Source organism: Ailuropoda melanoleuca, chromosome 7 (genome assembly GCF_002007445.2).
Source record: "Ailuropoda melanoleuca isolate Jingjing chromosome 7, ASM200744v2, whole genome shotgun sequence".
NCBI classification, from domain to species: Eukaryota; Metazoa; Chordata; class Mammalia; order Carnivora; family Ursidae; genus Ailuropoda; species Ailuropoda melanoleuca.
Genome location: NC_048224.1, coordinates 80,419,341 through 80,440,998, shown reverse-complemented (window position 1 = coordinate 80,440,998; position 21,658 = coordinate 80,419,341). Strand labels below are relative to the sequence as shown.

Genomic DNA, 21,658 nt, shown 5'->3' with positions numbered 1-21,658 from the left:
GCCGCCAGATATGCAAACTTCATCACACTCTGCACTTAAGTCTTTGTACCTCCGTGAAGGTCAGCCACACGTGCGTAAACAAGAAAACCAACAGAAAGTTTTCAATGGCGAGACTGGGGGGCAGGGGGAATGCTGGTAAGAGGCGGAAACGAAGATAAACCCGAAAACAGCTGGGGTACATGGAAGAGGTCTGCTATGGGGGAAAAGCAGTTTCAGAAGCTGGTGGAGGCAGCAGCTCGGCAGGAGGAGAGGAGAGCATGTGAAGCCAGGAGACAGCAGCTCGGGACGCTTTCTCGGGAAGTTGTGCTGTGATGGGGAAAACAGAAGAAGAGGGAACAGGGTCAGACAGGAACGTGTGAGCCGTAGGTGTGTGTGGACTGGATGCTGGGCGGGGAGTCGACCAGAGACAGACAGACAGACAGACACGTGGTGGGGGAGAGGAGGGAAGGGCAGGAACAGTGAGATGGCCAGACGGCGGCCGCCAGGGAACCGCCACAGAACCGCCACAGGAGCCAAATACACATCACACTGTATACAGCCGACCCTTGAATGGCAGGGGTTTGCACCACGCAGGGACAGGTGGGTTTTTAATAAATACAATACAGAAGTAGAAATAGGCTTTCTCTTCCTTCTGATTTTCTTGACATTTTCTTTTCTCTCGCTTATTCTAAGAACACAGCTTACATTAACATACAAAATAGGTACTAACCAACTGTTCATGTTGTTGGTAAGGCTTTTAGTCAACGGTAGCTTATTAGTAAAGCTTTTGGGAGTCAGAAGTTATATTTGGTTTTTTGACTCTGCGTGGGGTCAGCGCCCCTAAGACCCCTGTTGTTCAAGGGTCACCTGTTTATAACAGTGCCCTCATGAACAAGCGGAGAAAAGGCAGACAAGCAGGCTCTGAGGTTCTCTTACACGCTCCTTTCATTCTACAAGGACCACATTCAAACTACCAGGGAGAAAAATACACAATACGCTGCCTTATCAAAGTGAGAAGGTTAAACAGACCTTTACTGGGTGTATGTACTGTGCTAGATTGGTACATGTTTTTTTCTCACTGAATCTTCCCAAAATTATGTGAGGTAAGTGATACTGACTCCCATTAGAGCAAAAACCCAGGACTTCTTAGAAAGGCATGACACTGAACCTTCATGTCTGTTTCTTAAACACTGCTGTGTATAAATGTGTAAAACTTGGGAACCAAAATGTGCAGACAGAGATGGTAAATATCTACATCAAAATTTTCTTTTTGAAAAAAGTGTGCAGAAGCATCCCCTGCAAAATGAGGATTCGAGAGTCTGTCTGTATCCAAAGGTCCAGCTCGGCGCCCCGTGCTGCCCCCTCCCTACAAGGCTGGAGCACATGCAGCTCCGGCCGGTGCACTAAATATGGGCTCAGTGCTGTAGAAACCACTGTGTGCGCCAGGTGCCAGGGACAAGGCCCTGACCTTGGGAGCTCAGAGCCCTCGTTAGGGCACTGGTGAGTCACAGGGCAGTGGTGCCATCTGGGTCAAATCCTGGTACAAAGCCACAGTGTCCGCCTTTCTACAATGGGGATTTTGTTCCAGGATTAACGGAAATGATGCACGTTCAGTACTTAGTACGGTGCCTCGCATACAGTGAGCGCCCAGGGAATTCCACTTAACGGATGTTTTCCCCAGTGATGGGCCTCTGTGTAGCAGGCACTGTGCTAGACTTCCGTCCAGCCTTCTTCTCAAGAGGCTGACAGCCAAGAAGCTACAAGCAGACTCATGTAAGTTCAGCAATGGCCATAAGACAAGAAATGGGGTAGGAAAAAGAGGGGTGCCCTGAAGTCTCGAGTGCTGGGAGTAGATTTGAGGAAATCTGTTTGGGGGCAGGGTGGAGAACAGGAGGAAAGGAGGATTCTCCATAATCTGAGAATATTCTTTACTGCTTTTTAAAGTCTCCCAGGGATGGAGATGCCCGGGCCCTGCCCCTCTGATGCCTGTCTACACGACCTGGAGGAGTTTCCCATCACACCAGGTCCTCACTTGGCAAGAGAGGCCTGTCAAGAGAAGGAGCACCTGCTCACTTGTGAAGGGGCATCGGGGGCTAATGGCAGAAGCTAACTACTAAGCTTTAGAAGGTTAGCTTCTATATGGATTCTTCAAGAAATTGGCACCCATGTCCAACTAACTGGGTGCCCTCTAAGAAACCTTTAGCAACGCCAATCTCTGCTTAATCTGAAGCTGAATTTCCCTTTGATCTGAATTGACCATACTGTTCTAAGTCCCAACAGTTTAATTTAAGGTGAACAGCACTTGATGGGGGTCAAGGTGGCTCCTTTCAGAGAATTCCCAGTCTTCTCCTTCTTCAGAAGCTTCTATCCCCCGGAACACCACAGTGCGGGAATACACGTAATTGAGAGACAGTGCTTCCCCTAGCATTTCTTCTGCTTCAAGAGCTTCTGCCAGTAGTCTGTCCACCACACCCTTCTCCTGTCTCCTCTCCCTCCTCATCTGACACAAAGTAAAAAGACAAAAACTCAGAACAGAACAGCCACTACCGAGATGAAGTCTGTAACTCTGTTTTCCCCACTACCACAGGAGACTTCAATGAAGGAGACTGGGGACCAGGTTGTGTAGGCTCTTGGATGTCACCCCCACAAACATGGGGTGATTTTTTTGAACATTTCGTGGTGCTTTCATTCATTCAACTAGTCATCTGAGCACCTACCACGTGTGTGTCCCAGGGCCAGTGGAGCAACAGCCAAGCAGACCTGGGGACATTGAAAGGCTTCCGGAGATGTGCCCCCAAGCTGAGCCCTGAAGCACAAGCAGCCAGGCAAAGGGGAAGAAGAAAGGCGTGAGGGGAGACCCGAGAGCCTCCTCCTGGGAGCTGCCAGTGGGGTGTGGCCGGGACAAGATGGAGGAATGGTGGCACAAGGGACTGAGTCCAAGAGGCGGCTGGGGCAGACGCCGAGTCCCACGTGTGCACTAAGCACACAGACTTCACCTTAAGGATGGCAGGGAATCGCTGAAGGATCTCCAGCTACAGAGGAATACAAGCAGATCTGTGCTTCCAAGAGATTGCTGGTTTGACTGTGGGAAGATATTTCAAAAGAGACAAGGCTGGAAACAGGAGGCCAGTGAAGACCTTGCAGCAGTGCTGTAGGGACAGAGCAGCCGCAACAGGAAGGGGCAGGGGGTAGCGTTACCAGAGGTAACAGACACTCCCATCACCCAAGACCTGGGACAGACAGAAAGCACAGGGGTCCCTGGCACAGGGACAGAGGGAGGGGCAGGCCCCAGTCTTGCTGAAAGGAGACAGCTGAGGTGGGAAACTCTGACGGCCATCCAAAGGCGCCTGCAGAGGCCCGACGTGGCAAGACCCCACAGAAGGTGCAGGCTGACTCGGGGGCCCTGGCACCAGCTCACCTCATCTTGTAGGAAGTCAAGCTCGTCAGCAGGGTGGTGTGTGGCCCTGTCCCTGGGAGAGCAGAGTGTGACCACAGGCCTGTCACCTCCCAGCAGCCTGGAGCACGCCGCCAGGAAGGTGGGGTAGGAACCAACACCCTGGTCTGACAGACAGGAACTGTGCCTCACAGGCCATAACTGACCCGCTCCTAGCCACAGCCTGCCTGCGGCAAGGCTGGGAGGAACGCTGGTCTTCTGGCTCCTAGCTTAGAAAATGGTACCACCAGATGACGATGGTAGGAGTCTGGCCCATACTGTATCCACAGCCAAACACGAATCACCGTCTTTGGAAAAAAACGGAGCGGTGACTGGGGTAGCCCCACTGTCCTTGGGCATTTCAAGTAGCTTTTGCCTTCTGGTAAAGATGCTTGTCTCCTTATCGCTGAATCCAGAGAGCAGTCGTGTGACTGCGGCCAGTGCCTTCAGAAGCACTTCGAAATGAAAGGCAGCAAGTAAAAGCAGCTGACCGTGGCTTTGTCCCCAATCTGAACATTTCCGTATCTCAGAAGCTCTCATGTCATTAATTTACAAGAAAAAAACCAAACCAGCCAAGGTGTGCAAATGCCGCACAGCCACCAAAACAGTGAGTGTGTGTGGAGGCCCCCACGTGCCAGCAGCTGTCACACGGAGTCCTCCTAACTGCAACACAGGTTAGTGGTGGCCAAGACGGAGCCTGTCCCAGCTCTGCCGCTCACCTGCCCTGGACCCTGGGCAAGTCACTTCTCCCCATTAAGCTTCACGTTCTTCCCAAAGACATGGGGATCGGGGGGGCACCTACCTCACAGGGTAGTTATCAGGTTAAATTAGGTAGTTTCTATGAAGTACTGGCTAGTGGCACCGGCACATGGTAAGGTCTCAACTCGCAATACTGCTACTATAATTCCAACCAGTATATAATAGCTAGCATCCGGGCAAAAACCAGTGCTTCCGTGCTGTGGTCGGCTGGTGCCTCATTCACAGCACAGGCTTGCCAAGTGCCCCCCTGGAAAATGGCAGTGGGGGGGGAGCTTGCAGTCTCTTAGGGCCATCTCTGGGGGACACACTCACGAACCCACACTGGCAACAGCGTGAAGAATGGACAAGTACAGTGTGGGTGGGGCACAGGATGGCTTTGACAACAGGAGTTTGGACTGTATGTCACAGTGGATGGTTGAAATCAGCAAAGATGGACACCCTGAAGCTCAACAAGAAATTGACAGAGGGAGGTTCCTGAGCAGAGGCCCAGAAGGAGCGGCCTCTACCCCTGGGATGGGGGGAAGGAAGCATGCAGTGGGGCGGGTTAGCTTTGTAGGCTGACTGTCAGGGAACTGACGAATTTCCCACCTCGATGGCTTCTATTTTCAGCAGTCAAAGTGAGATCACAGGCCAAAGGGGAAAGTGGTGGGGCCAGAGAGAAATTTCAGGAATGTGAAGGTCTGAAATAAGCACTACCTAGAATATGAAACAAGGCTGACTGGGGAAGTACAGAAGCCTTAATTTGTGCAAATGTCATTATTACATATGGCTTAAGAGACAGTGTGTGGAAGGGTTAAGAGCATGGACTCTGGAACCAAGAGCCTGGGTTATATCCCATTCCACTACTTAATACCTGTGTGAACTCGGGCCAGTTGCTTAGCCATTTTGATCATCAGTTTCCTCATCTGCAAAATATGGCTGATAACCATCCTTTCCTCCTACAGTTTTTTTTTTTAATTAGTTAATACAAAGAGGTTAAAATAGTGTCTGGCAGACAGTGCATGCTATATAAGTTCCAGCAATAATGATAATAATCATTATTATTTTTAATATCTGCCAACCTTAGGAAGAGGAAAACTACTTCTCTCATTTGTATTCTTTGGCAAGTTGAAACCTTACCTCCCAGCCTGTGTAAATCCTCCAGATCTTGCAAGGAATGTCCAGCATGTAGTCTGTGCTCTTTGAAGCTTTCCCTGACACCTCTAGCCTTCCTCTTCGCTAGGCCAGGAACACTAGTTACCTAGACCTTTCACTTGTCATTTGGCCTACACACCCCCTGAATTCTTGCATATGTTGTAGTCTGTAAATGCCTTGTTAATTACCTGGATCGAGAGGACAGATCTGACTGTGCGAGTCTTTACCTGCCCCCGCAAGGTCTAGTGTAACCGTCACGAACACATTGGGTGTCTTGAGGTGCATTACACAAATCAATATAAATTGGTCAAAAACTCTGGATGAATAGAACCCACCTGATGATCAAGTTGTCCTCGCCAAGGGTCACAACGGTGGCTTCTGTGGCTTGGAGAGACATGAGTTTGGCAAGGGCTTCTGAGGTTTTGCTCTAGGAAATAATCAGAACGGAAAACAAGAGCTATTGTTAGCTGACTCGTGCAAAGCCAGACCAATACTCACTAGGCTGGTGTTAAAAGCAGCTGGTGTTACAGAAAGCCCCTGCAGAAAGAGGCTGACCCGTCACCACAGCCACAGTTCATGTCGAAAGGCTCCCCCAGGATGGATGCTACTGTCATCGACACACAGCCATGTCATCGTCACACTGAACGTACAATGCCACAAAGTTCTATGAATTACATTTGAGTTGAAAAAACAAAACCAGTCTGCCCATTAACTGCTTTTTTTTTTTTTTTAGGTTCAATCTAATTTCTTTTAGAGCTTGAGTCCTACTCTTTCATAGAATAGGTTAAAATGTGGGTCTAATGCAGGCTGTTAAAAATGGCATGACCCTCAGATGGAAATGTGGATGTGTAGACTAATAAGCCATACAGTCAGTTATGTAGAGAGGTGGTGTGAGCGCTGGCCTGACATCCAGGGTTCTTTCCATTACACAATGTACCTGAACAAAGGTTTCAATAATTAACCAGATTAGCTGGGATTTCAGAAGTAGCAACCAATTTGGAGATTAGTGATCAGAACACCTAATTATACGTAGGTTTCACATTTCTTTAAGTCTTTCTCTAGACTGTGTGTAATTAGTAATTCTAAACAAGGTGTTCAGATGAATTAAGATTTATGTTACTGAAGAAACAGTTCTTTCTTCACCCGAAGCTGCAGTTACCTTTGCCACGTGTTCCAGCCACCGCCCCAGGGCAATGAACACAAAGAGCATGGGAGGGGTGTCGAAGAAGGTCACGGGGCTCCTCTCCGCCTTCTCGGCTACGGCCACCACCAGGATGACGAGCGAGTAGCTGTAGGCGATGCTGGTGGCCAGCACGATGAGCACGTCCATGTTGGCCGCCCTGTGCCTCAGAGATCTGTAGGCCTGGACGTAGAAGTACCACCCGCCAAGGAGCTGAAAGACAGCAGAGGAAGCAGCAGCTGCTCAAGAAGCCCTGGAGTCCAAGGAGCCACCAGCCACCCCGAGGCCCCTCGCCCCTGCACGTGCTCGGACATGACTTTTTCCTCGGCAAGGGAGGTGGAGCAAATCAATTTCCTGATTCATAAGCCTAGTGGCCACAGGAATGGAGGGTCACAATTTTGGGGGGACCTTTAAAGCCCAGAGGACATAACCTGAATGTCCATCAACAGGGCAAGGGGGCCAAGGGTACATAAATCATGGTTCATTTATACTGTGGACACTGCTCTGGAGTCCTGAGAAAGAATGTGCTAGATCTATAAACGGCCGGCATGAAAGATGGCCGTAATACGTGGCTAAGTGAAAAAGCCAGTCGTAAATCAATTTATCTAGTATGACCCTATTCCAGTTAAAAAATAAAAGGCCCGTGTGTCTGTATTATGTGAACACGTACACACACCTACATATAGAAGCAAACATGTATTTTCTCTACATAGATGAAGATCTATAAACATACAAGCCCACCTAGTAATAATACTAGGGTAACCCTGGGGAACAGAATTGGGCTGGAGGTAGGTATGACTCCAGTGAAAGAATACCTTCCCCTTTGTTTCTTCTAGTTCAGCATGGTTTGAACTGTCTATAATAAATATACATTACATTTGTAATTCAAAAGAAAATACAGGAAAAAGCAAATTCAGGCTAATAACTGCCCTCAGATAGTCTTAAACTAAACATTGTATCATTAAGGCAGGAGTTTTATTTTATATTCTAGAACAGACGGAGGCACACTTCCCAGCAGCAACACAGCTAGCTCCTTAATACCACCCCTGCAGTGGAAGTTCCAGGAGGTTCGCTATTCCAGGGACAGTCTGATTACCTACAACTATGAAAGTGACAGTGGAACTAGGTCCTTTTAAGCCCACTGCCAGTCGTAAGACAGAAAAAAGAGCCCCTGCGGGATAGCTGTGATAAAGCCCAGCTGAAGGGCTGTGTCTGGCACGGGAGGACAGAGAATCTGTCAGCCACACGCAGGCAGGGGGAGCAGAGGCTTGTCCCTTTCTGATACGCACCTGGACAAAGGTACACAAGATAAAGAAGATGAGGTTTAGGATGGACAGTCCTGGAATGATGTTGTGGTCCAGGACCATAGACTCGTGGGGCTCGTTGCTGGGCACCAACATATAGATCATCAGACCCATGACGGGGATGCCGAACACCAGGCTGCACAGAAAAGACTTCTTCCACCTGCGAAGCAAAGCAGCGACACCGACCTATTAGGTATCACCTGCCACTTGGATCGTGGGCTGGTCTCCTCCTGGGGACTCAGTTTAAGACTGGCCTTCGTCACACGTCTGGGACAGACAACCAGGGGTGTGAAACGAAGGGAAGTCTCGCTCCCTGACACCAGCCATCTACAGGTTTAAACTTCGCAGGGATGTTCCAGAGATATACAGACGGCCCCTGCCTGCCCAAGGCTGACTGGTTGCCCCCAGTCCATAGGGAAAGCAACCCAGGCCTAGAACTGAGAACCCAGCCCCAAAGAAATGGAACATACCAGTCCATATGGCTGCCTACAGCTCTTTTTTCAAAATAAAATTTTACATAGACTCCCAAGAAAAAAAACAGATAAAAGCAAAATTCTATTAGTTTGAACTTACTTTTATGTCTGATTTTTAAACTATTACATACTATAGTCAGTGAGAACTGTAAAGCCATCTTGATGAACACGGGGGTAGCAGGTGACAGCGGTGGTCTCATGCCAGCATCCATGAAATTCCCACCAAGTGTTGGGGAAGCTCTGGCACACCTCCACTTGGTTCTGCAGACCACTGGCCAGCAAGACTGACGTCTCAGACTCTCAGCCTATTGCCCAGTGCCCCAAGAATTAGCCCCTCGCTTGCTTTACAGGTGCCTCTCCTGTCAGCCCTTCCCTGCTCCAGGCATGCTGACCAGAGCAATCACAGGAGTCCCTGAAGGCCCCCTGCCTCCATGCCCCGAGAAGACCCTCACGTCAACCCCCACTCCCACCCCATAGCCTAGCAAACTTCCACTCATTCTTCAAGGCTCAGATCATGTGTCCCCTGCTGTTTGGCTTCCCAGACCCCCCTGAACCCACTTGATCCACTGCCCAACCACTCTTTCCTAACCCAGCTATGGGCCCCTCCACGGCAGGGGATGGTATCCTATTCATCCCTAGCACCTGACATAGTGCCCTGCCTACAACAGCACCCCTGTGTTTGTTGAATGAGTAGCTGAACATTTGTAACAATGAATGAACTCAGGCCGCCTGCTTCCCAGGCCACTTTCTTTCCAATGACCATGGCTCCTGACCTCAGACCCTACTTCTAGAACCCATTTAAATAAAGTCTTGTGTTGTGAAAGAAAAAATCCACTCTCTTCCTCCCAACTGAGATTAGCCACTAGCCGTAAGTGGCTATTTAAATTATAATCGGTAAGATTAAATGAAATTAAAAGTTCAGTTCCTCAGTCATACTAACTAGCCGGGGGCTACCATCCTGGGAGATGTGGGTATAGAACATTCCTGTTATTGCAGAAGATTCTGTCGGACATCACTGTTCTAGAGGGTTAACACCACAGGGGTAGCAATGGCAACTCTTCCCAGTGGAAGGTGCTGTGGGAAGCCAGGAGAGCAGGGACACCCATGAGCACAGAATGAGGCAGTCACGCCCAGCGTGGGGGGTGGGGGGGGGTGGGGGAGACTTAGTCAAGAGCACCAGCGTATCTTTTCTGTTCTACCTACTGCTTTATTTCCACCTTGTGGTCCAAGTGATGCGCATTGGCGTTTCTCTGGGCCGGGGAAGCATGAAAGCCAATTTCCTTATTATTAAAAAAAAAGAGAAGAAACAGGGAGGAAAGCACTTGGTTAAAACATGCATTGGTAGAAAGCATTTTACATCTTTTGAAATTAGACAGCTAATCAAAAATCCCTCAAAAGACTATTGGTTTTTCCACTCATGATTCTGTATCCGAATCACACTACAAATCCCGTCAGAGGTCCAGCACCATCTAAGCCTACAGACTGAATCATCCCAAAGGGAACGGCCTCAGATGGCCTCCTGTTCCTTCTGTGGGCAAAGGCACAGGTTCTGGGAAAAACGTCAACATGCCCCAAGACTGATCCATGATGAATTTACACACACGGGATTTTTGTGTGAGGAACCCCAACAAGGGAGTGGTCAGGTCAGGCGCTGTCATTCTCTGCCTGAGGAAATTGAAGGTCAGAGCCATCGCGCTACCAGAAGAGCAAGGCCCAGTGCTCAGGGAACAGGTCTCTGGGATCTCAGCCTGGGCCCTTCCCCAGCGAGCAGACCCTGGCTCTGTCAGTACCTGCAGACCGCGGCTTCCCCTGAAGCCAGACGGGCACCGCACTGCAATCTGCTGGTTCTTTTCAGGGAGTGACTCCAGCATTTCTCTCACCGCCTCGCTCCCTGACCCTCTCTGCCTTATCTGATCTGACCCCTTTATGAAATCACACAGGAAAGGCTGCCAGCAAATGTCCTGTCGGTCAGCACAATATAAAGAGGGGCCCTGGGACTCTGATGATGGGATTTCCCACAAAAATTAAAAGTTATGGGTGGAGAAAGAGCATCTAAGACTGTCTAAAGACAAATCCTCTTACAACGAACACCAGCTTAATTACATTAGGGAAAGAGGGAGCAGAGATGCAGGAATGGGGGCCAGACATGAGCGATATTCCTCAAATGAGGACAGAGATACGAACTGAGCTCAGCCAGTGGCATGGAGGCCAGGAGGGGCACGAGGAATAAGAAGGTGACGGAGATGTGTTCCAAGTACCCCCTGGGATCCTCCCTCTGATGGCACATCAGGCTGCCTTCTTGGCCTCATCGATGCCCCCTCACTACTGTTCTGTAAGACCTGTGCTGTGGCAGACAACGAAAGGCCTCCGAGCTTGGAACGGTAAGGCCCGGGTTTGAGGGCCGGTCCTGCAACCTTTAGCTGGACACCAGTGAGTGGTCACTTAACCCCTCTGGTGAATCTCTCCTCGTCTGATAAAGAGCTCTGCTGTCTGCCTCTAAGACTGAGGGTTCTAGCAGCAGCAGCAGCATAAGTACTGCCCATCAAGGAGCTCTACTGAGCCGCACAACAGACAACATCTCTCTTAAGCACACACACAATGAAGAGAAAATGAAAGACAACATCAAGTCTGCGGCAAAGTGTTTCGCTGCATTAGTACTTCCTGCTGAACTCCGTTTATCCTCACCATCAGTTGTGATGAGTTAATCTTGTTCAGTCTGGACTGTTTTAACCCATTCAGATCAGCACTAAAGCATGTCCTCTTATGGTGTGCTATAAACAGAGCTTACAAAGGAAATGGAGTGTGTGTGGACAAAGCGAGGGAGAGAACAGAGGGAGGGAGTGTGTAGAACTATTCTAGTTGATTTTCCAAACGAGAAGCGACTAAACTCTCCCATTATCAAGCAGACCCAGCATAGTGGTAAAATGCAGTGTGACTCTTCTCGTCACCAACTATCCTTCGGTCTATAGACATTTGGTACAGACATAAAAAATACTTTATAATTACAATTAGGTAATTAAACCCCCTGTGACAGGTATCTTGCTGATACTGATGTTTCTCAAGGAATATCTGCAATTATTTATTTTTTGTAAAGATTTTATTTATTTATTTGACAGAAAGAGAGACAGCCAGTGAGAGAGGGAACACAAGCAAGGGAAGTGGGAGAGGAAAAAGCAGGCTCCCAGCAGAGGAGCCTGATGTGGGGCTTGATCCCAGAATGCCAGCATCACACCCTGAGCTGAAGATAGACGGTTAACGACTAAGCCACTCAGGCGCCCTAAATATCTGCAATTAAAACAATAATATCCTTTTCTTCCACATTCACTGATTTTCACCCTCAGATTAATTTCAGTTTATTTTAAAATGATTCACCTTTACTCCCATGGGAAAACTTGAAGGATAGGTTAGGTGACCTTTTTCTTTTCTTTTTAATTTTTTGGTCACCTATATTTTCTCATTTTCCCACAATGATTATAAATCACTGTTTTTAAAAAGATGGGCATCTTTTTTAAATTGAAGTATAGTTGACACACAATGTTACATTAGATTGTGTAATATTTTTAACGAATGACTTACCTCGATAATTCTGACAATATCCCGTGGACCAATAATTTCAGGATCAAACTTCACGTGGGCTTTGCTGGTGGCAAGAGCCACAGAGGCGTAGGTGATGCCGTTTGTCCTTGTGAGTTTGGATTCTATGTTGTGAACACAGGATGCGCACGTCATCCCCATGATCTGTCGCACAGGATGACAAAAATACTACTCACTCGGGATTGGGAGGATCCCATCGAAGGCACACAGGGAGCTGGGTCAACAGGCAGCCATGAACCCTTCCTCTTTCCATAGCATCGTTCCCAAGGCTCTGGACTCCCACCCTCCGGACTCCGTGAGCAAGATTTTCACCCGGGACGTTCCCCCAGGGGCCGAGGGCAAGTAAACAGTGGTTCTTCCCCAACTCAGGGACAAGAGACGTAGCCAGTCATGAAGCAGACGGCAACAGACCGACACTTGACTTCCAGCTCTGACAGTGACAAGCTTTCGTAAGCTACCCTACCCTCTCTGTTATGCCACTTCTGCCACGCCATCTGTGCGTATGGATGTGAGAAAGGGAGTCTGAAGTGAGACATGCCATCCCCATAATATGTGTTCGGCAGGCCAGACAAGTCACTCTTTTGAGTATCAGTGGTCAACATTTCCCAGGATACTCATTAAATGCAGACATAAAATGTCTACATACAGTGTCTGAACATGTGATGATGATGATACAACTGCTGAGACCGCTTCAAACATTGCTCAAAAAATGTTTTCACCGAACTGAGAGCTTTTCCCCTAAGGTGAGGAACACAGAAGGGATGCCCACTCTCACCACTGTTGTTCAACACAGTACTAGAAGTCCTAGCCTCAGCAATCAGACAACAAAAAGAAATAAAAGGCATCTGAATCAGCAAAGAGGTTAAACTCTCACTCTTTGCAGATGACATGATACTCTATGTGGAAAACCCAAAAGACTCCACCCCAAAATTGCTAGAACTCAACAGCAATTCAGCAACGTGGCAGGATATAAAATTAACACACAGAAATCAGTTGCATTTTGATACACTAACAATGAGACAGAAGAAAGAGAATTAAGAATTAATCCCATTTACAATTACACCAAAAACCATAAGAAACCTAGGAATAAACCTAACCAAAGAGGCAAAGGATCTGTACTCAGAAAACTACAGAACGCTCATGAAAGAAATTGAGGAAAACACAAAGAAATGGAAAAACGTTCCGTGCTCATGGATTGGAAAAACAAATATTGTTAAAATGTCTATGCTACCTAGAGCAATCTAAACATTCAATGCAATCCCTATCAAAATACCATCAACTTTTTTCACAGAACTGGAACAAATAATCCTAAAATGTGTATAAAGCCAGAAAAGACCCCAAATAGACAAAGGAATGTTGAAAAAGAAAATCACAATTCCGGACTTCAACCTCTTTTACAAAGTTGTAATCACCAAGACAGCACGGTATTGGCACAAAAACAGACACATAGATCAATGGAACAGAACAGAGAACCCAGAAATGGACCCTCAACTCTACAGTCAACTAATCTCTGAAAAGCAGGAAAGAATATCCAATGGAAAAAAATCTCTTCAACAGACGGTGTTGGGAAAATTGGACAGCCACATGTAGAAGAATGAAACTGGACCACTTTCTGACACCATACACAAAAGCAGACTCAAAATGTATGAAAGACCTAAATGTGAGACAGGAATCCATCAAAATCCTAGAGAAGAACACAGGCAGCAACCTCTTCGACCTTGGCAGCAGCAACTTCTGCCTAGACACATCTCCAAAGGCAAGGGAAAACAAAGGCAAAAATGAACTATTGGGACTTTATCAAGATAAAAAGCTTTTGGGGCGCCTGGGTGGCACAGCAGTTAAGCGTCTGCCTTCGGCTCAGGGCGTGATCCCGGCGTTATGGGATCGAGCCCCACGTCAGGCTCCTCTGCTGTGAGCCTGCTTCTTCCTCTCCCACTCCCCCGTTTGTGTTCCCTCTCTCACTGGCTGTCTCTATCTCTGTCAAATAAATAAATAAAATCTTTAAAAAAAAAAAGATAAAAAGCTTTTGCACAATAAAAGGAAACAGTCAACAAAACCAAAAGACAAGCCACAGAATGGGAGAAGAGATTTGCAAATGACATATCAGATAAAGGGCTAGTATCCAAAATCTATAAAGAACTTATCAAACTCAACACCGGAAGAGCAAATAATCCAATCAAGAAATGGACAGAAGACATGAACAGATATTTCTCCAAAGAAGACACACAAATGGCCAACAGACACATGAAAAAATGCTCAACATCACTCATCATCAGGGAAATACAAATCAAAGCCACAATGAGATACCATCTCATACCAGTCAGAATGGCTAAAATTAACAACTCAGGAAACAACCGATGTTGGTGAGGATGTGGAGAAAAGGGAATTGTTGGTGGGAATGCAAACTGGTGCAGCCACTCTGGAAAAGAGTATGGAGATTCCTGAAAAAGTTGAAAATAGAGCTACCTGATGGCCCAGAAATTGCACTACTAGGTATTTACCCCAAAGATACAGATGTAGTGATCTGAAGGGGCACCTGCACCCCAATGTTTATAGCAGCAATGTCCACAATAGCCAAACTATGAAAAGAGCCCAGATGTCCACCAACAGATGAATGGGTAAAGATGAGAAGATGTGATATATATATAGATAGATAGATAGATAGATAGATAGATAGATAGATAGATTATTACTCAGCCATCAAAATAAATGGATTATTACTCAGCCATCAAAAAAAAAAAAAGAAATCTTGCCATCTGCAATGATGTGGATGGAACTAGAGGGTATTACGCTAAGCAAAATAAGTCAATCAGAGAAAGACAATTATCATGATCTCACTCATATGGAATTTAAAAAACAAAAGAGGATCATAGGGGAAGAGAGGGAAAAATAAAACAAGACAAAATCAGAGAAGGAAACAAACCATAAGAGACTCTTTTTTTTTTCTTTTTTTTAAAATTAATTAATTTATTTATTTGACAGAGAGAGAAACAGCCAGCGAGAGAGGGAACACAAGCAGGGGGAGTGGGAGAGGAAGAAGCAGGCTCCTTGTGGAGGGTCCTGACATGGGGCTCAATCCCAGAACACCAGGATCTTGCCCTGAGCGGAAGGCAGACGCTTAATGACTGAGCCACCCAAACACCCCAAACCATAAGAGACTCTAAATCATAGGAAACAAACAGGGTTGCTGGAAGGGAGGTGGATGGAGAATGGGGTAACTGGGTGATGGACATTAAGGAGGGTTCATGATATAATGAGCACTGGGTATTATATAAGACTGATGAATCACTGAACTCTACCTCTGAAACTAAGGATATACTATATGTTAATTGAATTTAAATTTTAAAAAAAGAATACCTTATATATTACCATAGCTATTGCAATTCAATTCCTTTAGGTCTTAACAAGCTTTACATTGCAAGAATGTTGCAATTTGCAAATATTACCCTGACACTTATAAATCTGGAACATTTAAAATACTTCAGGCAGCTCTAATAAAACTAGAACCCAGACAATAAATATGACTCTGACAAAACCTCTCTACAATCCTAGCTCTGCTTTGGCATTTAATGCACTTTGTTCCAAGTTCCGCAGTGCTTAGTATCTCATTGATACTCTTTGTACGTTCAATTCTGTGCAAGAATATCTTGTGGAGATTAAAATTCAAATGTAATATATTTTAGGAACTATTCATAACCGGATCCCACATCTGCATAAATTAAAGCTCAAAAACCATGTCATACATCTTTTATATGTAAGCTATCTTTTCTCAACACAATTAAACCCATTAACTTAATGAATAAATTGTTTGATTTTATCATTTGGACCTATAGTCAAATACATATACATATAATTAAGTAATAATTTAATTATGCATTTGTCTTACCCATTTCTTTATTACATTTTTCTCTTATTGGCAAAATAAAGATTAAAATGTACATTCACAAAACAATAATATTCATGATCTAGATTTTCCACAGGGGAGTGAGCAGGCAGAGGCATCCCCATCAGGGCTGGGGTCTACAGCGGGGGCCCTGTTCCTGCCTCAGGGGCGCCAGGGGCTGGAAGCCGGAGAGCAGCACACTTCGCCCGACCACACACCGGGAGGCCCATCCAGAGCAAAGGGTTTGCTCAACAAAGAACGCTCCTTATCAAGAGCTCAAAGTGCCACTCGTGTCCTTAGTACTCTTTCTTCAAACATTTACTTACCAGTAATGGCAGTGACTAAACACAGTACGGGAGTAAGACCCTTCCGTCTCAGTACAACAATGTTACCCAATTCCTTGTCCTAGGTCTCCCTTTATTTACACAAAAGGAGCTTTGCCCGGAGGTGCTCGTGACTACAGCATACTGGAAATGCTAGACAAACTGTTGCGATGATCTGCCGTCACGTACAGCTGGTAACGGTGCGCAGACAGCAAACAATAACACCCCCCCCACTAGCACCCTGGCGTTCACCCTTGGCAATCACCCTTGGCAGTCGCCTCAAACTGAGTGCTTCGGGACACCCCCGTGCTTAAAGCCGGGCTGTGGTGGCGCCAGTGGCACTGGCCACCACGCTGACTCACCTCCTCTGGCCTCGAGACGCCCCTGGCATTCTAGCTTCCCTCTGGGCTTTCTGGAATGTGTTCAGATTCAACTCCCTCAAACCCAAGCTCTGGACAGCTGCCACTGAAATTCCTCTTCTTCTGGGGTGCCTGGGTGGCACAGCGGTTAAGTGTCTGCCTTCGGCTCAGGGCGTGATCCCGGCATTATGGGATCGAGCCCCACATCCGGCTCCTCCGCTATGAGCCTGCTTCTTCCTCTCCCACTCCCCCTGCTTGTGTTCCCTCTCTCTGGCTGTCTCTATCTCTGTCAAATAAATAAATAAAATCTTTAAAAAAAAAAAAAAAAAGAAATTCCTCTTCTTCCTACACTGCGCTCCTCACCTCCTTCCACTCCTCACACTGTGAGTGCGCCCAGTGGGATGCACTCCTGTGACTGTGACAGGACTGACATTCCCTCACAGAATGAACAGGTTGTTGTCATTGGCTTCAAAGGAAAACAAAACGAACAAAACTCCAACACCACACAGGACATGTGCAAAACGGGAGAAGTTTCCCGGCCCCCGTCAGAGGCCGGCAGCCCCGCAGCCCCAGCTCCCGCCCCACCGCCCCACTTACAATCAGCTCGAGGTCGCCGTCTGTGCCTGTGTAGTCTTCCATTACTGTCGCCTCAAAGCCCAGGTCCTGGATGAGCCGCGCTACCTCCAGCGGCTGGATGACTTCTGGGTTATACTTAACCTCTGCCTTTCCCGCCATCAGGGCAACCAGCACCGAGAGAATCCCTGGAACCATCGGGCCACAGTTATAACATGCCAGGCAAGGCCTCTGGGATGACACAGTCAACATAACCTAACAAAGAAAAACATCTGCCCCAGAAGCCTCTAGAATAGGAGTTCTCAAACCTGACTGCACATTAGGATCACTTGGGAAGCTTTTAACAATCACCATGCCTGGCCCTAAACTCAGACCAGTTACATCAGAATCCCTCAGGGTGGGTGCCAGCCATCTTTTCTTTAAAGGTCCCTGGGCGATTTTAATGCACCAGCCAAGTGTGAGAACCAGTGTTCTAGAACAATGCTTCTCACACTTTGATGGGCATACGAATCACCTGCGGACCTTGTGAAACTTGATTCTGGTTCAGTCGGTCTGGAGTGGGTCTGGGGTTCTGCAGATCCACCCTGCTCCCAGACAATGCCTGTGCTGCTGGCCGGGGGCTACTGAGTCAGGCTCCAGAAGACGCCGAGGGGGCACACACCTCACAGTGAAGGGATACAGTCTGCAGCTCGCAGCTACGGTTACCTCAGTCGTGTACTTTCTTCTTCAGACACTTTTCACACACAGAAAAAAAAATTCTTTCAAAAGTAGTTTTCCTTACTCTTTTTCGCTCTCTACTCCCTTTCAGAAGTGGAAGAGATGACAGACCACCTCCAACGTACAATAGTTTGGCTTACAACTTTTCAACTTTATGATGGTGCAAAAGTGATACATGTTCAGTAGAAACTGTACTTCAAATTTTGGATCTGGACCTTTTCTGTGGCCAGTGCTATGCTGTACAACACTGTCTGGGGATGCCGGGCAGCGGCTGAGAGCCTCGGCTCCCATCAGCTGTGCCATCATTAGGGTGAACAACCGATACATGTTCTGACCCATTTCAGGTCGGGTCGGCCAAGTTAGGATGTTCGGTACGTTTGGTATATTAAGTGCATTTTCGGGGGTGCCTGGGTGGCTCAGTGGGTTAGTGTCTGCCTTTGGCTCAGGTCATGAACTCAGGGTCCTGGGATCGAGCCCCACAGGCTCCCTGCTCAGCGAAGAGCCTGCTTCCTCCTCTCCCTCTCCCACTCCCCCTGCTTGTGCTCTCTCTCTCTGTCAAATAAATAAATAAAATCTTTAAAAAAATGCATTTTCAACTTATAATATTTTTAACGTATGATGGGTTTATCGGGATATTATGCTATTGCAAGTCCAGTGAGATCTATATCTTGCTAACACTATTGTGTGAATTTGAGGGGGAAAACACGACTCATTCACATAAAAGAAAGAAACGTGCTTTAGAAAGGATGCCGCAGTGGATAAAAGTGGGGGACTCAAGTCAGAAAAAGGAACACAGGCACCATGAGATATAGGCTATTTTATGAGCAGCCAGCCCAGGGAGGACAAAGCACGCCTCAATTTGCAAACAGTCGTTCTAGAGTTCCAGGACACTACACAGCACAGGCAACCAGAGGCTGGAAACGTGTCACCCTACTTTAGTGCTGACTGAAAGCCAAGGAGTCCAAGCAGAGAGACACGTGGAAGGAGAGAAAGTGACTCTGCTGGCAAGGTAGTCATGGATAAGATATTTTCTAAACAAAAAACTAGGACAGGATTTCTGCTGCACTTTCAGGTTTAAGAGACAGTATTGGAAATACAGTTTAGAGGACAAAACTGTGGCATTTCCACAACACTCTGTGATGTACAGGGACAAAGGACAGGATGTTCAACATTGCCACTTCTCCACAAACAGGCTATGTGCTCATACGACAGTATGAGGCCAATGGCTGGCGCTGGAGGGGAAAACAGAGATGACCACAGGGACAAGTTAACTGAGGAAGCTACCCATGGAATGTGCCAGGACCTTTCGACTACACTTCCCATCACTCACTCACTCAGAGATACATTCTATCTTCAACACGTAAAACACTTGCTAAAGACACCATGCCAAGCGCCCAAGAACATCAGACAGACATCTGCGCCATCATACAATGCACGTGCAGCCAGAGGAGCAGGGCTGCTGACACACTGTGTCAGCGGGAACTGTAGAGGGAGAGCATGGTGTCCATTCTACTGCCCGCAGCCTCCGACAGCCCCCATGCAGCCTCCCTGGGTCTAACGTGGGGGCAGACCTCTTACCTGCTTCTTTCTGCAGGTTTCTCTCTATGTTGGACACACAGGACGCACAGGTCATGCCTGTGATCTGTAAAAAGCACTTCTGGGGTGCCCCCAGGGTAGAGGCTTGCGGGGGCTTTGACGAGGAGCCAGGGTCGTGGCTTTTAGGGAGCCCCCCAGCATGGGGAGCCACTTCCTGCACAGACGCAGGTACGCCAGCTGCGGGGCACGCTGAGGAATTCCCCGCACTGTGGTTTCCAACATGGTTGCTGTAACAGTTTCCTAGGATAAAATGCAAGAAGTCATTCAGATGAGAAGAACAAATAACTTTTTTAAGAACAGGTTCAAGCCTGACAGTATGCAAATAAAAGCTCTTGAAGAAGCTCCATGGGGGCTGGTTTCCATCACTGCCCCCCACCCCCCGCCAACCAGAGACAGAGGCACACAATTGCAGACATATGAAAAGATGCCAATACTCAAGTAAGGAATGTTCCAGTTGGATGAGTGCTCTAATTAGACGATGACAACAATAAGAACTCACCAGGCCCTCCACTAAGCACATGGATGCCCTCCTTTAAAATAGCTCTCTATGGTACATGGACCCCACACCCCTTTACTGAGTTGTTCACCTTTTCCCTATTGTCAGGTGCCCGCACTGCCCATACCTGCTCCGGGCTGTGTTCGGCACCTGCTCTCTCAGCTCGTGGGGGCTCTTTTGACAGAACAGGTCCTGAATGGTAATGAGGCCCAACTTATCAACTAACTAACCCAGCTTGAATGGTTAGTATGTTTTGTGCTCCAGCAGCAGATCTGTCCGCCTAAACACTGAAAATATCCATACTGTTTTCTTCTAGTAGCTGTTACTTCCAAAAACTTCCGTATCAGGCCTATGGCATACTGTAAATTAACTTTCTGTAGGTTAAGAGATGAGAGTTAAATTTGGATCTCCAGTTGATCCGGCTCCGTAAACTGAAAAGACCATCCTCTCCCCCACTGAGTTCTGGGGATGAGGGCGCAGACATTGTTGGGGGCCCTTTTTCTGGCCACCACATATGTACCTACATATGTAAGCACCCAGACCAAGATCTAGAACATTTCCGTCACTCCAGAAAGTCACAGTCTTGATGACAGAAAGCCCTTGTAAGAGTATATACAAAAGAAAAAAAAGAGTATATACAAAAGATAATTATTTCATTTAACAACGAACTCTCATTAGTTGAAAATCCACAGCTGCAGAAGACAGAAGTTGGCATTAATGTGTACTGAAATGGGCTGTGACTTTTAAGTTTTTCTAAATAAATCTCACATCCTGGGATGTTTTGCTTATTTTCTGAAAGGTGCTTAAAAACAACTTCCACTCAGGGTGCCTGGGTGGCGCAGTTGTTAAGTGTCTGCCTTTGGCTCAGGGCGTGATCCTGGCGTTCCAGGATCGAGCCCCACATCAGGCTCCTCCACTAGGAGCCTGCTTCTTCCTCTCCCACTCCCCCTGCTTGTGTTCCCTCTCTCGCTGGCTGTCTCTCTCTGTCTAATAAATAAATAAATAAATAAATATCTTTAAAAAAAAAAAAAACTACTTCCACTCATTCTAAGGGTCCAGTGGACTGACCCTTTCAGCACGTTCAGTGAAAACCCTCCATCACTCCGGCCTCACAGGACCTCTCTACCTTCTTGATGCGGAGACCACACCTCACCCCCCAGCACAGGCTTACTCTCCTGGACTTGGTCATTGTACAAAATGACTCTGCCCTTTGGATCTCAAATTCACAAAAGCTGTTTTGTGGCCATAACCTCTCAACATTCCATCTCCTGCACCCATCCACCTGCACTCTACCTGTCCAACCCCCCTGCACCTGTTCAAACCCTCCCCATTCCTAGCCCATCACCTGTTTTCTGGATTCACCTGCCTTTCTATCCAAGTATTGTGGTCAACAATTTTAACAATATTTGTACCATTACAGAGAATTTCTCCCTACTCCCTACTCCAATTTACACATTGCCATTCTCCCATATTGGGATCTAAGTCACCTAAATTCTGGGCTTCTGGAGATTATTAAAGAAAGTTGAAATAAACTAACAAAACCCAAGCAGGTCTATGCTACTGGGTCCTTTTTCTTTATCCATCTATGCTAAGACTATGGGTAGGCATGTAAATTGATTTGGCTTTCTGGAAGTCAACGTGACAATATCATCAAAAACAGTATCTGTAAGATGCTTAGCACTTAGTAGAGGCACAATATATATTTGTAATGGAATGAAATAAAGTTTATATTCTGTGACCCAGTAATTACGCTTTCAGGTATTTATCATAAGGAAATAACTAAGTAGTTGCACAAAATGTAGCCTCAAAGATGCCCATCAACATTATTTACAATCACACGCACACAAAATAGGTG

The 21,658-nt window shown here is 46.9% G+C and overlaps 1 protein-coding gene across 5 annotated transcripts in view; it reads right to left on the bottom strand.

The window, feature by feature from the left end:
- The window catches only part of ATP7B (ATPase copper transporting beta), a 70,863-nt gene that overhangs the window by 16,866 nt on the left and 32,339 nt on the right, over nucleotides 1-21,658 (bottom strand). For all 5 annotated transcript variants that reach the window (XM_034665103.1, XM_034665104.1, XM_019798004.2 and 2 more), the window contains 7 exons: nucleotides 19,290-19,547; nucleotides 17,019-17,182; nucleotides 11,839-12,000; nucleotides 9,466-9,542; nucleotides 7,775-7,949; nucleotides 6,465-6,698; nucleotides 5,641-5,732 (listed from right to left, as the gene is read on the bottom strand). In XM_034665103.1, the coding sequence (XP_034520994.1) occupies nucleotides 5,641-5,732; nucleotides 6,465-6,698; nucleotides 7,775-7,949; nucleotides 9,466-9,542; nucleotides 11,839-12,000; nucleotides 17,019-17,182; nucleotides 19,290-19,547 (1,162 nt within the window). The remainder of the gene's footprint in view (nucleotides 1-5,640; nucleotides 5,733-6,464; nucleotides 6,699-7,774; nucleotides 7,950-9,465; nucleotides 9,543-11,838; nucleotides 12,001-17,018; nucleotides 17,183-19,289; nucleotides 19,548-21,658) is intronic.